At 38.9% G+C, this 15,191-nt stretch overlaps 2 protein-coding genes across 2 annotated transcripts in view; one reads left to right on the top strand and one right to left on the bottom strand.

Annotated features, from left to right (window-relative positions):
- Window positions 1-4,952, bottom strand: part of Kif18a (kinesin family member 18A) — a 65,788-nt gene extending 60,836 nt beyond the window's left edge. Inside the window, exon 1 of the mRNA XM_028882390.2 lies at window positions 4,867-4,952. The gene's annotated coding sequence lies outside the window, so the exon portion shown is untranslated. The remainder of the gene's footprint in view (window positions 1-4,866) is intronic.
- A 68-nt stretch (window positions 4,953-5,020) lies between these two features.
- Mettl15 (methyltransferase like 15) overlaps window positions 5,021-15,191 on the top strand; it is a 160,040-nt gene continuing 149,869 nt past the window's right edge. The window contains 3 exon segments of the mRNA XM_028882391.2: window positions 5,021-5,126; window positions 7,422-7,606; window positions 12,052-12,338. Coding sequence (XP_028738224.1) covers window positions 12,069-12,338 — 270 coding nt within the window. The 5' untranslated portion in view covers window positions 5,021-5,126; window positions 7,422-7,606; window positions 12,052-12,068.

Raw genomic sequence — 15,191 nt, 5'->3', positions numbered from 1 at the left:
AGAGTCTATGCTAAGAAAATACTTCCAAATATTTTCATTACCAGGAAATAAATGTGAGATCAATTTATTACTTAGATCATCAATTTGCTCAGCCAACAAAGGATATATGCCAAAGTTATAGTGAACTCCATAAATGTATTTCACTAGTACCTGTTAATTAACAACAACAAAACTGGGAAACACTACCAGTTGAATAAAGATTTGAAGGTGTAAAAGTTGCTATGTAAAGATTCTGAGATATACTTTCACACAGGGAAAAAAAAGGCTAATGGAACAAATGCTGGGATGGCAGTGGGTATGTTAGCTAGAATGAAGTGAATATTTTCAAATTCAGGGTTAAGTAACTGAGGTATACACTCTGAACAAATTGCTTGACTAGGTCTTGGACTATGTACAGATAAGATAATATGAAATAACTCGATCAACAAGAGGGAAACCATGCCTGGTACTGAAAGCCTAACCAACTACCCAGGACTAGTGAAGTCATGGGCCTTGGGGGAGAACCTATAATCACTTTACTAAACCAGCATAATCCCTAACTGCATTATAAATATTTGTCCTTATACCCACAAGTAAGTGCAGTCCTCACCCTTGATCTCTTTGCGACACATGATGACCACTACAAAACACTACAACCAATCAAAATGTAGTTATGGAGTCCAGTTCCAATGGCTACATCTATAAACAATTACTGCAGTAAAGGCACAGGGATCACTAAGGAAGAGTGTGCAGTGAGATTGTGTCTCCTAGGAATATTAGAAACTACACCCATAAAGCCTTACCAACATGACTACCTAAACATTAGCCAAACAAGGATCAGAATGAAGTTATGCTAAAGCCCAGCAGGCCTCACCCCTGCACAGAAAACTCCAGGCAACTAAGAATAAATGCAGGAGCTCAGTGTCTCCTTTCATGTGGATTCTGAGCATCAAATTCAGGTCTTCAGACATGGCAGCAAGTACCTCTACCTGAAAAGCCACCTTACTGGCCCACACACGTATTTCAGGTGGCAAGTCCAAAAGTCTGTGATAGTAACAACCTTGTGAAGGGGAGGCTAATGGAGCTGCAAGGCTAGGTTTTGGTGTGGTCAATTTAATTAAATCATTTATTTCCTTTGTAACTGTTTAGTTTCAAATGCCTGGATGTAATTTTATCTGTAGAGCCTAAAGAATGCTCAAGGGACTCTTTGCTTTCTTGTGCTCCAGCTAGAGAACAAAGAGGAATAGGAAATAAGATCAATCTTTCTGAAAATCTGTAACAGGTTGAGACACAAAGTTACATCTGACATTATTCTTCTTAAGCTCCTTTAAGAGACTGTCAGACTTCTTCCAAAAATGTTACTTGAATAACACTGACTGCCTTTTAAAAAACTCACAGACATTCCCAATTAGTTTCAAACTCAGATGTAAACTCTTTAGACTTTATTAAGGATTTTGAAAGCTTGGCCTCAACCTTACCTAGTTTTATCCTTTTAGACAATGAAAGATCATATTTTTAAAGAATCACACATTTCCCTAATTTCTGAAAACAAGAATGTAAAGAAAACTGTCTTCCCTCCATACTAGTGACTGAACCCAAGACCTGTGCCCTCCCATAGAGCTCTACTCATGATCAATTTTTCTTAATAAAATACCTAGGGCAGATAGAATAATCAACATGTAAAAACCCAGGCTCTGTGACACACCTGTAGTTACAGTCTCTGAGGAAGCTGAGGGAGTGCAGATTAAACCCAGGAAATGGACACCAGCGTCCATCACAAAGAGACCACTGACTCAATGAGAAATACATTTAACACATTTTAAAAATGTGAGTATTTCATACATGTATATAATGTATTTTGATCAACCTTACCTGTAACTCCCTCATGTATCCCCATCATTTTTGCTCAAAACATCTGAGTCCAGAAATATGTTTATACATATATATTTAAACTTATTATATTCTATTTACCGTGCGTGCATGTGTGTTGTATGTGTCTGTGGGCGTGTGTACAACATCATGCACGTGGAGGTCAGAGGCTAGGTTGTGTCAATTCTCTCTTACCACCTGGATCCCAGGAATGTGCCTTTACCCCACTGAGCCATGTCACTGGCCCCAGAAATATATGCCCCCTCCCCTTTTTTTTTGGTGTGTGTGGTTTTTCAAGACAGGGTTTCTCTGTGTAGCCCTGGCTGTCCTGGAACTTGCTCTATAGACCAGGCTGGCCTGAAACTTGGAGATCTGCCTGCCTTTGCCTCCCAAGTGCTGGGGTTAAAGGCATGAGCCACTACCACCGGGCTCAGAAATATATTTCTTAAAGGTAAAAAATAGTTCAAGATACTGATGTCTTCAGAAATTAATGACATTATTCCTACAGTAAAGTGATGCTTTCTTTTTCTAACATGGGTAACTAAGATTAGTATCTAGTTGATTCTGTATCAAGTGCAGACCATGTTTAATATGAAACATTTATTGTTTTTTCTCTGGAATAAGATGCTCTGAGGATAGTAGTATCATTTCTGATAAATTTTGTCATATTTAGCCTTAATTGGTATTTCCTTAAAATAGAATCAACAGAGCCAGTTGTAAGACTTCTTTGGTAGGAATGGAATAAGAGCAGGAGTGGATGGGGTGGTGGTAGATGGGAGGTTGGGGGAGGGAACAAGAGGAGAGGAGGGAAGTGAAACTGTGAAATAAATTTAAAAAATTAAAAAAAAAAGTTTATAGTGCACCATAGGATCCATTCCAAAACGAGTGGGCATAAAAGAGAATAATGAAGAGGTGATAGATGGTAATATTTAAACTCAGGATTAGACTAGATGGTATTTAAGAGCCTTTCTTGTTCCAAAATTGTACAATTATTCTGTATGTTAAGAGAAACGAGAAAAAAAATGTTGAGATGATAGCAAATGGGATTGCTGTTTTATACCTCTACAATTCTCAAATATATCATCAATAATCAAATTCATAAACCTATATAAATTACATAGAAGCCAAAAGGTGCTTTACTCATGGATAGGCCCTGACAAGTTTTCTCATAAAAATTAAATTATATACTTGCTTTTAAAAAATTTAAAGACATTTAGCTTGTCTTAAGGATTATACTTTCAAGATATTTTATTATACATATATTATGTAATGACTGCAGCAATAAATTAATAATCTATTGTTATGCATCCCTCATGCTGTGCTGTTAGATACTGTAAATTGTAACTTAGTTTGTGTATTTGGATTAGTATTTACATATTTCCTCACTCCTCACTAAGTAGTAAATACTGCTTTATTCTTCTGTTGTGCTTTCCTGGAAACTCCAGGGCTTAGCAGGAGAACTTCATTTACTAAAGCAGGAGTGCATTATGAAATGTAACTGTTGATTTTTTAAAATCTTCTAATATCACACAGTAACTATTCTTAACAAATATGATATAAATACTTGGATTAGGTCATTATGGTGATAACTAGCAATAGGGATGATAACATGAGCTACTCTCTGCCAACAATCATAGCAAACATTTCATATTCATGTCATTCAACCATCATAATAATCATGCAAGTTTTCTTTACAACATAGGAACTTAGTAGTTTTTTCCAAATGTTTTTACTAATGGGACAGAAAGTAGACCCAGGTCCAAATCCAAATGCCGTGACTAAGAAACAGAAAAGACTGCTTCCAAACAGGAATACAGAAGTAGAATGACATAGAATTCTGTCAAGCTCAAGAAGAAAATTCTGACTCAACACTATTTAGAACAGGGAACCCCCCTCATTTACAGTTCCTATCTAGCTTAAACCTTTCTGTACATTAACTTTAGCGTTAAAGCCACTGATTTCACTAACAAACATCAGGGAAGAATGACAAGTTGCCACGGAGGGAAGATCAGCGCTGATAGTGGGCTATGTTTTTGTTTTTTTCTATTGCTTTTCATAGCATTAACAGCATAAGGCCACTTAATTGTGTCTTTATTGATTTGAGGTATAACTATAGTGGGACAAGATACTCTTTAAAATGAAAAACCTTACATACCTGTACTGGTTCAATAATGAGACTACCTCTCATGGCAAATTATTTTTGTCTACTTAAATAGTTCTTACAAGATACTGAATTTAATAGCAAGTACTGTTTATCATCTCCGTGGAATTCATATTCCCTAACACCAAATTTAAAGAAAATTCCCCAAAACCCAAGGTGGGGCCTGGGCGAGGAGGAATGACAACATGAAGAAAATTAGTTCTAGTCCACTGATCCCTTTTCATGTTATAATGAGCAAGCCTTGGCTTCTTTGCAAGGGCAAGGCCAAAGAGCTCCTATAGAAAGGGTTGCAAACACAGCAGAATGTGGGGCTGCTTCTTGCTGTCTCCAGGCACTTTCATTTTTCTTTGTGATATCCAGCCATACAGGTGGGCAGTCAGGGCCGGTCTTGCCCGATGCTACAACTGGGCTCCAGACTGACCAGAGAGCCTCTCGGCACAAAAGCTCCTCGCTTGACAGTAAAAACACAGGAGTCGCACACTCACGTGTCCATCTCAAGCAGGATACTCCGAATTTGGAATCCGGAAGGAAGGAACCAACACACTCCAAGAGGCTGGACTGTCAGAGCCCTTAGTCCGAGGCCGGGAAAGGGGCCAGCTACCCTTTAAAGGGGCCTGCTTCCTCTCTGTGCTCAAAGGCGAAGCCCGGGACCTCGGAGTTGGGAACCGGGGTGGGGGCCGAACCCTCAGGCAGCAGCTCAGGGTCCTCCCCCAGCCGCAGCACCAAGGGGACCCTAGTCCCGCACTTCCCGCCTAAAGCTACTTTGTCCGCAGACCTGGCCGCTGACGCCGGATCCTCCACTCCGGCGGCTGAGAGTCCACTCGCGCGTCGCCAGGCAAGGCGCCCACCTCACTCACCTAGAAGAAGCGTCCGCGGCCACTTGGCAGAGTCGGCTTCCAGGCGCTCCAAGTGCAGCCACAAATTCAAACCCAAGCCAGATGGCTCAGCTGCCCTTGCCATTGGCTGCCGTTCTGGTGACGTCACCACGCCGGACGTTGCCCCGGCGTCTCGTAGTTTGGCGCCAGAGGCTGGGCCTCACAGGCTGGAGGGGGAAGCTGCTTTGCTGGGCGTCGCCGTGGCAACGCGCGCGCGGTCGTTTCCGGGAGCCCTGGCTGAGGTGGGCGGAGCTAGGGCGGAGGTGCAAGTGGGAAGCAGTCACCTGGGATCCTTAGTGTGGTTGCAGACCTTGGGTGTAGTGCTTTCTGGCCTTGGGTAGGGTGTTTCTCGTGGGGGTGGGGTGGGGAAGGTGGGGTCTGTGGGCGTGTTTAAGGGTTTGGGTTATTTTGTTCTTTTTCCCTTTCTGATTACTCAGGCTTCCAAGGATTAGGTTTCATGCTATGGAAGGTATGGGGCCTCTACCTGAATTAATTTTAAATTCAAGTCTTGTGGCTCCAGGTCCCAAGTCTCCTTGTCAGGGCTTCCCGGCCTGTTCCCTTTATGACTGACTGAAAATATTTGGTATTTGGCGGCTTTTTACGTGCTCCAAGGATGACAGGACATAATAAAATCCCTCAATGATACTGGCTTAGTACATTATTCAACCAGGTGATTATTGTTTCAGATTGCACTATTTCTGAGTGTATACTTTAGAAAGAAAAATGCATGGGGACATGGGAAATATTTTTCCTAAGATAACTCATTTTTCATTTGGCAGAATACTTTATATTTGTATTGTTGGCTAGGCAAGCCTTCTATCAGTGAGTTGACATCCTCAGCCCTTTAGATAAATTTAGTATTCTGATCTTAGTTTCATTGCTGTTGTTTATATGATTATCCATTTATTTAGCAATTATTACTTGCAGATTTTAGGAACACATTAGTACACAATGAAGTCAACATCCCTGCCCTCCTGGAGTTTAGATTCCAGTTGATTGAATATCACTGTAAAATTATGGATGTTTCAGTGTATTGCTCTGTCCATCCATTCATCCATCCATCCATCCATCCATCCATCCATCGATTTTATATTTTGAGACAGGCTCTTGCTAGGTAGCGTTGACTGGCCTGGAACTTTCTATGTAGATAAAGAACTCACAGAGATCTGCCTGTCTCTGCCTCCCAAGTGCTGGGATTAAAGGCTTGGGCCACCGTACCCAGCTATGCAGGGTAGTATTGGAATTTTGTGTTGAAAGCTCACAGATCATGGACAGTTCCTATTTCTATTGAAGAAAATCAGGAGCATTGCAAACTTTTCTTTCTTTCTTTTCTTTTCTTTTTTTGTTTTTTTGTTTTTTGAGACAGGGTTTCTCTGTGTAGCTTTGTGCCTTTCCTGGAACTCACTCTGTAGGCTGGCCTCGAACTCACAGAGATCCGCCTGGCTCTGCCTCCCGAGTGCTGGGATTGAAGGTGTGTGCCACCACTGCCCAGCTGCATTGCAAACTTTATATCATGCATGTTCTATGAATTTTTCTGAGCCCTAAATAGTCCAACAATAAAATGACTACTTATTTCTGGTTGAATTAAATGTACCAACTAATGACATCATTTGTGTTGCACTGAGTTTGGCAATAAAATTGAGAAGAGTTAATTTTATTTTAAATATTCCCTCACTATATAGTACTTGAGCTTTGGTGTCCCAGGCATATTTATAACTCCTTACATACTACTTCACTTTATTCTCAAAACAGTCAGTAAGATGTAGACATGTTGTTTTGATTTTATTTTGAGAAAACTGAAGTTTTAGAAAAATCTCTATAAGAAAGTATTTGTCTTGGAAAATGAATTCAAAATTCAGCCATTTGTTTTTTTTTTTAAAATACTTTCTATGTCAAGTGACTATAAAATGATATTTTAATCTAATTTGAAAATATGTTTATCTTGCATCTTGTAAAATTATGTTGGTAAATGAATAAGATGCATAAATTTCATATATCAGTTTTTGTTTTTTTACATCCACACTGTATAGGCTTTTACCTAATCCAAATACTATACATTTAATTTCAGCTCCGCATTGCACTTGCTTTATAGTTTTCCAATTATAAAATCTATACTCTTGAGGAATCCTACCTTTGATTAAAACAGAGAGGTTTTGGCAATAGAATCAATGCTATTGTCATGCAGTTGGCAACTCATGAGTTTGGCAGAAGTAATAACAGGACGAGAGAACCTCATGCTTTCTACCGAAATGAAAGAGGGAAAAACAAAACTTTCCAAACGTACAGAGCCAAGAAAGTTGAAATTTTCATCTTTGGTCCAATTTAGAAATTGGACGTTGTATGGAGCCATTACAAAATTAATGTGCTTTTATAGTCGACCTAAGAGAAAAGTGAAAGTTAGATTTAAACTTGCGTCGAACATTAAATCATTTTGTTTTTAAACCGTTAAAGGTGTATTTAAGCTTGGCAATGGTGAGATCTTATTTTCCTAGGGAGTCTTTTGGAAACCTTTGACCCACAACACCCTCTCACCGCAGGTGCTGGGAGCAGCGGAACGGAAGGCGGACAGACCTCAGTTGCTCAGACGGACTTGAGCCCATCAGTCCGTTCTTACAAGTTTCCCCCACCCCCGACCTAGGTGCATGCAAGTTCAGGTTCTTCTGCTTCTTAGCGTCGCGGCTGGCCCATCTTAGACGCTGACTGAGGACTCTACTTTCCTCAGGTGAGGGGAAGGTTGTGAGTGGCTAGTTCGGGGTTGGAGAAGCTGTTCTCGGTGTAGGGGTTGTGGGGAGCGGATCTCCACCCTGCAAAGGAAGTGGAATCCCCTCCCCCAACTTCCCCGGGTCTACTTGTAGCCTGACTTTGAAGATTCCCAGCCTTCCCAAAGCTCCCTTTGAAGATTGCCCTGGACGGACTGGAATCCTCTCTTTTCCACTTTTCTCTAAGGTCCCGCCAGCCTGCAGGTCCTGTTTCTAGCATTAGAATTACATTTGTAATATTTTCTCTTAGGGCAGATTAATCATAGTAACGGTTAGCAGTCCGAGTTTGTATTCCCACAATTAAAAGAGTAATCTGGCCAATTTTGTGGTCTCCACAGCTTAAGGGAACATTGCCCGTGTGGAAAAGTTAAAAGGTTTACCTGCAATACATTGCAGGCTACTTTAGAGGCCAGGTTTACTGACTGGCAGTAAATTTAACAATCTTACAAGGTTGCAGAGGGATCTGGTTTCTTTGGTAGGAGACTGGGCTACAAAGACAGAATTCCCTTTGCAGTTTGCACTCCATAATTTTTAGGGCACCATCCCAACAGTGTGATACTACAAATCTAAAGACCACAAAGACTACGAATAATCCTTTATCTGCAACCCCTTCTCCATGTTTAGTTGTATGGAGCCATTTAGTTCATTAAAAAAAAAAAAATGTTTGAGCTGGGCGGTGGTGGTGCACGCCTTTAATCCCAGCACTTGGGAGGCAGAGGTAGGCAGGTCTCTGAGTTCCAGGCCAACCTGGTCTACAGAGCGAGTTCTAGGGCTACAATGGGAAACCCTGTCACAAAAACAAACAAACAAAATTAGGCTTTACCTTGAACATAGTTGAATGAATGCATAAAATTTGAGTACAACAAAGAATAAAATGCCAATGCAAGCAATTTTGCATCTTTTTTTTTTTTGAGACAGGGTTTCTCTGTGCATCTATTTTTATTTGCTTTACTCTCACATTATTTTGAGGTGTCCGTCCCATGCCCCGCCCCCCCCCCCCCAGACAGGGTTTCTCTTTGTAGCTTTGGTGCCTTTCCTGGAACTCTCTATAGCCCTCGCTGGCCTGCCTCGAACTCACAGAGATCTGCCTGCCTCTGCCTCCCGAGTGCTGGGATTAAAGGCCTACACCACCATCACCGGGCTATTTTGAGTTTTTTGTTTTTTGTCGGCAACATGCTTTCTTTAAAAAAAGAAGTCATGATCTGGACGTGGGTCCGGGGACATGGCTCAGTGATTAAGTGTGTGTACCCTGGAAGACCTTAGTTCAGTTCTCAGCCCTCACATCATTCTGCTCACCACAGCCTGTAACTCCAGCTTTGGGCCATACAATGCCTCTGGCCTCTAGTGGTGCCTGCATTCATGTGTACCCTCAAAGATAAAAATAAGTTATTGCCGGGCGGTGGTGGCGCACGCCTTTAATCCCAGCACTCGGAGCAGAGCAGGCGATCTCTGTGAGTTCGAGCCAGCCTGGCTACAAGTGAGCTCGGAAAGGCGCAAAGCTACGCAGAGAAACCCTGTCTCGAGAGGAAAAAAAAAAAAAAAAAAAAAGTTATTAAAACTGTCAGGACATAGAGTATAGGTTTTTAATTATTCCAGATTTCATTCTTTTGCTTAATGCATTGAGTGCCTTTTATTGATGATCTAACAACACTGTTACTTCCAAGTAGAGCAAAGCCAAGATAGTTCCCTTTAAAAATATAATTCGTGAGATACTACATATACACATATACATAGTCCATGTAGTGTACCATCAAATTAAATGTATACATTAAAATAGTTCCACTGGGTTATGTTTATAGCACGGAAGATAAAGATCTCAGGCTCTGAAGATAGACCATTGTGTTATAGTTACAGTTACGGCTCTGGCTCTGTGGCAAGCTGTTAGTTTCTTCAGTGTGTAACATAGGAATAATTACCCTTAACTCCAAGAATTATGATACAGGTTGCGTGAGGTAGAACATGGATTTTGCTTAGAATTGTTGGTACTTAGTGCTGAATAAAAATTAGCTATTATTTTGAAAAAAAAATAGATACATTAAATTAGAGGGTAGTTGTGCTTGTTTTTTTTTAAGTTATCTGGAGAACTTAAAGAATAATTAACAATTTGGTTAATTTGTCGATGCTTAAGGTCTAAAATTCACTTTAGAGTTTTATTTCTAGTCTCTGCCACCTTTATTTTTTCACTATTTCTCATTGGCACATAATTCAGTGGATTATTTCTCAAGCAAATTTGATGTGTTATCTTTTAACATCTTATTGATGCTCTATCTATATAGTGTATGTACATACATTTGTATTGCATTTTGTTTTAGTCAATACATTTGAATTATTTTACTTTCTATTGCGAAAGGAAAAGGAGACATCTATATGGGATTTGTTTCTTCAAGTAATTTGAAAATGTGAATTAGTGGGTACAATCAGACCAGACTGATAAAAACATTTATATTGTGAAGTCTGGAATGTATCTCCTGGTCTGTGTGTTCTCCTTCTCCCCTCCACTGAAACACTTGTTAAGCACTTATCATTCATTTGATTTTGTGGATATGGAATCATAGGACTTATTCTTAAGTAACTCTTAATCCATGAGGAAGGAAGAGAAGTACGGACTGGGTATTTACTATGGAAGTATTACAAGCATTGTTTGAAACTAATTGGGTGAAACACCAATGCTTTCATTTTTTTTCCCTGTTAATATGTTGATGTAAGTATCCTTTTCCCCTTCTGCATTAGAAGAATTTCAAATTGCAGAAGAAGATGAGAAAGTTAGAGAAACTCACTGGTTATGTTATCTATTTGCTTGGTTTTAGGTTGCAGGGCTAAATGGGGATCTGGGATGTAGTCTAGAAGTAGAGAGTGAGCTTAATGTATACAGGCACTGGGTTTAGTATCTATCTCCAGCCAGGAAGCAACACACACACACACACACACACACACACACACACACCACACTCGCTCACCCCAGACAAACCAACCCAAAATAGTAGCTATGAAATTCCCAAGTAGACTAAGGTGTCATGGCATGTAGCTTTAGTTGCAGTATTTGGGAGGCCAAGGCAGATAGGAAGTTTGAGATTATCCTGGGTTCCATATCAAGACCTATCTCAGAAAAAAGGAATGAAAATGTATCTCAGGGTTTGGTTGTTTGTGTGGTCTGAGTAAGCTGGGTTTGATCTTCAGGACAGTAGGGGGAAAAAAGAAATGGCTGCTCAAATGTGCCCAGCTGAGTGTGAACTTGTAGCTTAATTCAGCGTGTGCTGCAGGGGTGCAGGCTGTGCTGCACATCTAGTCTGCGACTCTTGGCAGTCTACAAGATTTTCACAAAGGGATCATGTTTTCTTGTCTGGTGTCCGTGTTTACTCTTTTACACTCCCAGTCTTCTCAAAGCTCAGTTGAATATGTTAATTTAGCACCATGAGAACAATAAATAGAACATGAAATAAAGAATGAACCAAACCTAAATATAAAATATTTATATTCTCTTTCGTGCTCTAGCTTACTTTTTAGACAAGATTGAGTGAGCCCTGGGTGCTCTGGCCATAGACCAAGTTTAATTATTTTTCTTTTAGATTTATTTATTTATTATGTATACAGTGTTGTTTGTATGTATCCCTGCAGGCCAGAAGAGGGAGCCAGATCTCATTACAGATGGTTGTGAGCCACCATGTGGGTGCTGGGAATTGAACTCAGGACCTCTGGAAGAACAGCCAGTGCTCTTAACCTCTGAGCCATCTCTCCAGCCCTCCCCCCAGTTTAATTTTTAAATAAATATTTTAAAGTTTTTGATTCTACTCTTTAGAGCTAATTAGATTAATAAATATATTACAGAAAATGAGTTACTAATTTTCATATTGATGAGGGTTAAAGATGGATGATTTTAGAGTTCATAAAGCCACCACAAAAATTGTATTTAATTAATCAATTAGTTAATTAAGTTGTTTTGCAGTTCCAGTTGTCCTCCTCAGACATTCCTTTTGCTTGAGTTCTGGAATTGTAGATGTAGTCATCAGGCCCAGTGAGAAATTACATTTAAATTATGTTTGTGCGTTCACTTAGGTTTCTTGTTTCATGTAAGGAAGTCAGCCACCTTTACTTGTTTAGATGATGAGGTTTAAATTTTTTTATTTTTGTATTAAACATTTCATGTTAATGAGCTTTCTCCTAAGTATTGTATCTTAAAAAAAAATTAGAAACTGGGCTAGAGAGATAGCTCAGCAGTTAAGAGCACTGTCTGCTCTTCCAGAGGACCAGGGTTCAATTTCCAGCACCCACATGGCAGCTCAAAACTGTCTATAACTCCTGATCCAGGCAATCTGACATCATCACACAAACATACAAGCATGGAAAACATCAACACACATAAAAAAGATTAGAAGCCCCAAATCATTATATTTTTAACTTTCTCTTCTAGATTTGTTGATCTACAGAATGCTTCGATATTCGTATTTTTGTAGAACTCACAAAGGACTGTTTTACTGCTGGGTGGAGTCTGGTGCGTTTAATTTGGGTGTCTGTCCCCAAGCAATGCACACTACGGCAGCAATGCATACTGAATGTGAATCCCTGGGAGAGACAGCTCTCTGTGGCACTAGGGAGGTACATAGATCTGCAGAGAAAGATTCGGAAACCATGGCTAAATTACATATTCCAGTAATGGTGGATGAAGTTGTTCACTGCTTGACACCACAAAAAGGGCAGGTGAGTTGACTTTTTAAAATCATTTTAACTTTTTGTTGAGTTTCAATTCACTGTTTAAAAATATATAATTGGGTGTTCTTTAGTGTATTGATATGCTTGTGAAGTTACCACTATCATTTAGGTTGGGAGCTTTTTAGGACATGGATAAGCTTCCAAGTAAGATGGATGTCTCTTACTTGCTTTTGTCTGGACCTTGAAAACCACTAAGCTATTTTATGTCATTTTGGATTTGCCTAAAGTGTCATTTATGCTTACATTCTTTTACTTAGTGTGTTTTAAAGATTAACCCACATTGTAGCATGTGCTTTTTTATTTTTATCCATATGTATGTGTGCATGTATGTGATTTTAGGCACCAAATCCAGAGTGTCGCACACATTAGTCAGTGCTTTCTCACTGAGCTACAACCACAACCGTACTTTATTCCTTTTTACTGAAGGTTTCTCCATGGTATGGGAGAAATAATATGTTTTGTTTAGCCATTTGTCTTTGGATCTGTTTATGTTATTTACTATTTTGTGGTTATCATGGATGCGAGTTTTATGAATATTTGTGCACAAGATTTTGTGTGACTGTATGATTTCAGTTCTTTTATGTATATACCAATAGACAGAATGCTTTAGTGATTGGCAGTTTAGAATTTGAGAAATTATTTACCTGAGTTGATTAGTGTTACCAAATCACAGCTGTCAGAATGATACACACTTGCTGAGAGGTTGAGTATGAAAACTCAATTCCAGAACAGTTTCTTGAGAATTTTATAATCTTTTTAGGAGTGATTAGAGAAAAAAAATCAGTATCTGAATCCCTGTTCCTAGTTTCTTCACTCTATATTTCCAGTACACATCTGTGTTATTCAGAAATCTCCAGAGATTCCAAACCAATTTTGTGTGTGTGTGTGTGTGTGTGTGTGTGTGTGTGTGTGTGTGTGTGTGTGCATGTGTATGTGCAATAATGCCATCATTTTACAGAGGATGTGTTCGAGACTCTTTGTATGCTTGGAAATATGATGTCAGACTATTTCTTTCTATATATAATTTCTGTCTATATATGTCTATATAGTATGTGTGTATATCTGTATCTAATAATTCTTACTATAGATTTTAGCAACTTCAGCAATCATGTTTTGTCTTTCCTTATTAAGTAATGATTTTTTGTCCCTTCACTTAACTTTTTTTTTTTTTGAGTTGATGATCGAACCCAGGCCCTACCACTGAGCTAAATCCCCAGCCTTCACTTAAGTTTTGACTTTCCTTTGGCATGTCTGAATTGCCAGTATCACAATACTTAAATTTAGAAGCCATTATTTAGTACATCAATGTTTTCTTAATTATAAGCAACATAGATAATGAAGGTAGATGATAAACAATCAACAGGTAGCATATATAATATGGATACACTGGACAGAAAGATAAGTCATGTCTTAGATGGAATGAGAAGAGTAGGCTGCCATGAGATTTTCACCATTCTACTTAATGGCTGGTGAGTTTAAAACTTGATAATCCTGACATCTGGAAAAAGTTTTCTGTGAAACTGAAATTATAGAAAGTGAAATGGCAGATCAGTGAAGACTGATGTATGTATGTCTTTGTGGATGCATGTGCTTGTGGAGTAGGGGAGGGGAAGGGGTAGGAGGGAGAGTGCTAAGGGGGAGGGACAGAGACAAGGAGGAAGGGTGGAAGAGAGACAGAGATATTCAAGAATTGACATGTACAAATTATAGAGTACTTTATCTACAGGCATGGTTGACAGGCTGGAGACCTAGGGAAGAAACTGCTTGAGTACAATAGAACTGCAGTATTTCATATTTAGTAGAATCACTGTTCTATTAAGGGTTTTTTTCTGTCCATATTATGGAAGGTAATTTGCTTTGCTTAGAGCCTGTCAATTCAAATATTACTATTTTTCTAAAACCACCTTCATAGGAATTTCTAGACTAATGTTTAATGACATTTTGTACACTTTGACCTGATTATATTCATGAAATTAACTGTCATCCCTCTCTTACTAACAATTTTGTAGGCAGGATTAACTGAAATTTTGTATGAAATATATTAAAAATATATAGGGAGATTACATAAATCTTAAACATAATATTCAAAGAGAAAAAGGTATAAACTGATAATTTTGTATATTGATTAAAGATAAAAATTCCTGTCATAGTAAAATCATTTCAATTGTCAGTTTATAATATTGGTAATGTCTTTTATGTATTGATTTCAGAAATATTATCTCTTATCTTCATTACTGAATCTATCAATCCATCTATCTTATCTATCTATCTATATCTATATCTATCAAATTAGTCCTTTTATTTTAAAAGCACTCGTAAGGCTGGGCCTACTGGCTTATTCCTTTAATTCCAGCATTTGGGAGGTAGAACCAGGTAGATCTCTGTGAGTTTGTGGCTAGCCTGGTCTACATAGTGAGACCCTGTTTCAGTAATAACGGTAATCAAATGGGAAGAAAATCACACATTGCCTCTTCCAGTATATGGGAGACATGTTGATTTGTGGTTAAGAGCAAACATCCTAGAATTATGTCTCGCTTGGACAAAACATGCGCAAACAGAATCCTTGCATTATTTACTTTATTTTTCTAGAGATTTCTTTAAGTGGGATCAAGTAAACTAGACAAATTGGATGTTGCTCACCTACCAGTGACAGGGGTTATATTTGTTTTATCATGAAAGTATTTTTTTTACCTCACTCCAGGCAATATATAACAATTAACAAAATTTATCTGGCCTTTTTAAAAGAGTTCATGTGTGTAAGGCCTTTGATGAATGCTGTTAGGTAGTAGGAACTCTAAATAGATGTAAATGTAGATTTAAATACATTCACAAAGGGTGAAA

This window comes from Peromyscus leucopus, chromosome 4, assembly GCF_004664715.2.
Source record: "Peromyscus leucopus breed LL Stock chromosome 4, UCI_PerLeu_2.1, whole genome shotgun sequence".
Classification (NCBI taxonomy): Eukaryota; Metazoa; Chordata; class Mammalia; order Rodentia; family Cricetidae; genus Peromyscus; species Peromyscus leucopus.
The sequence above is the reverse complement of the archived record's forward strand: the minus strand, read 5'-3'. Positions and strand labels throughout refer to the sequence as shown.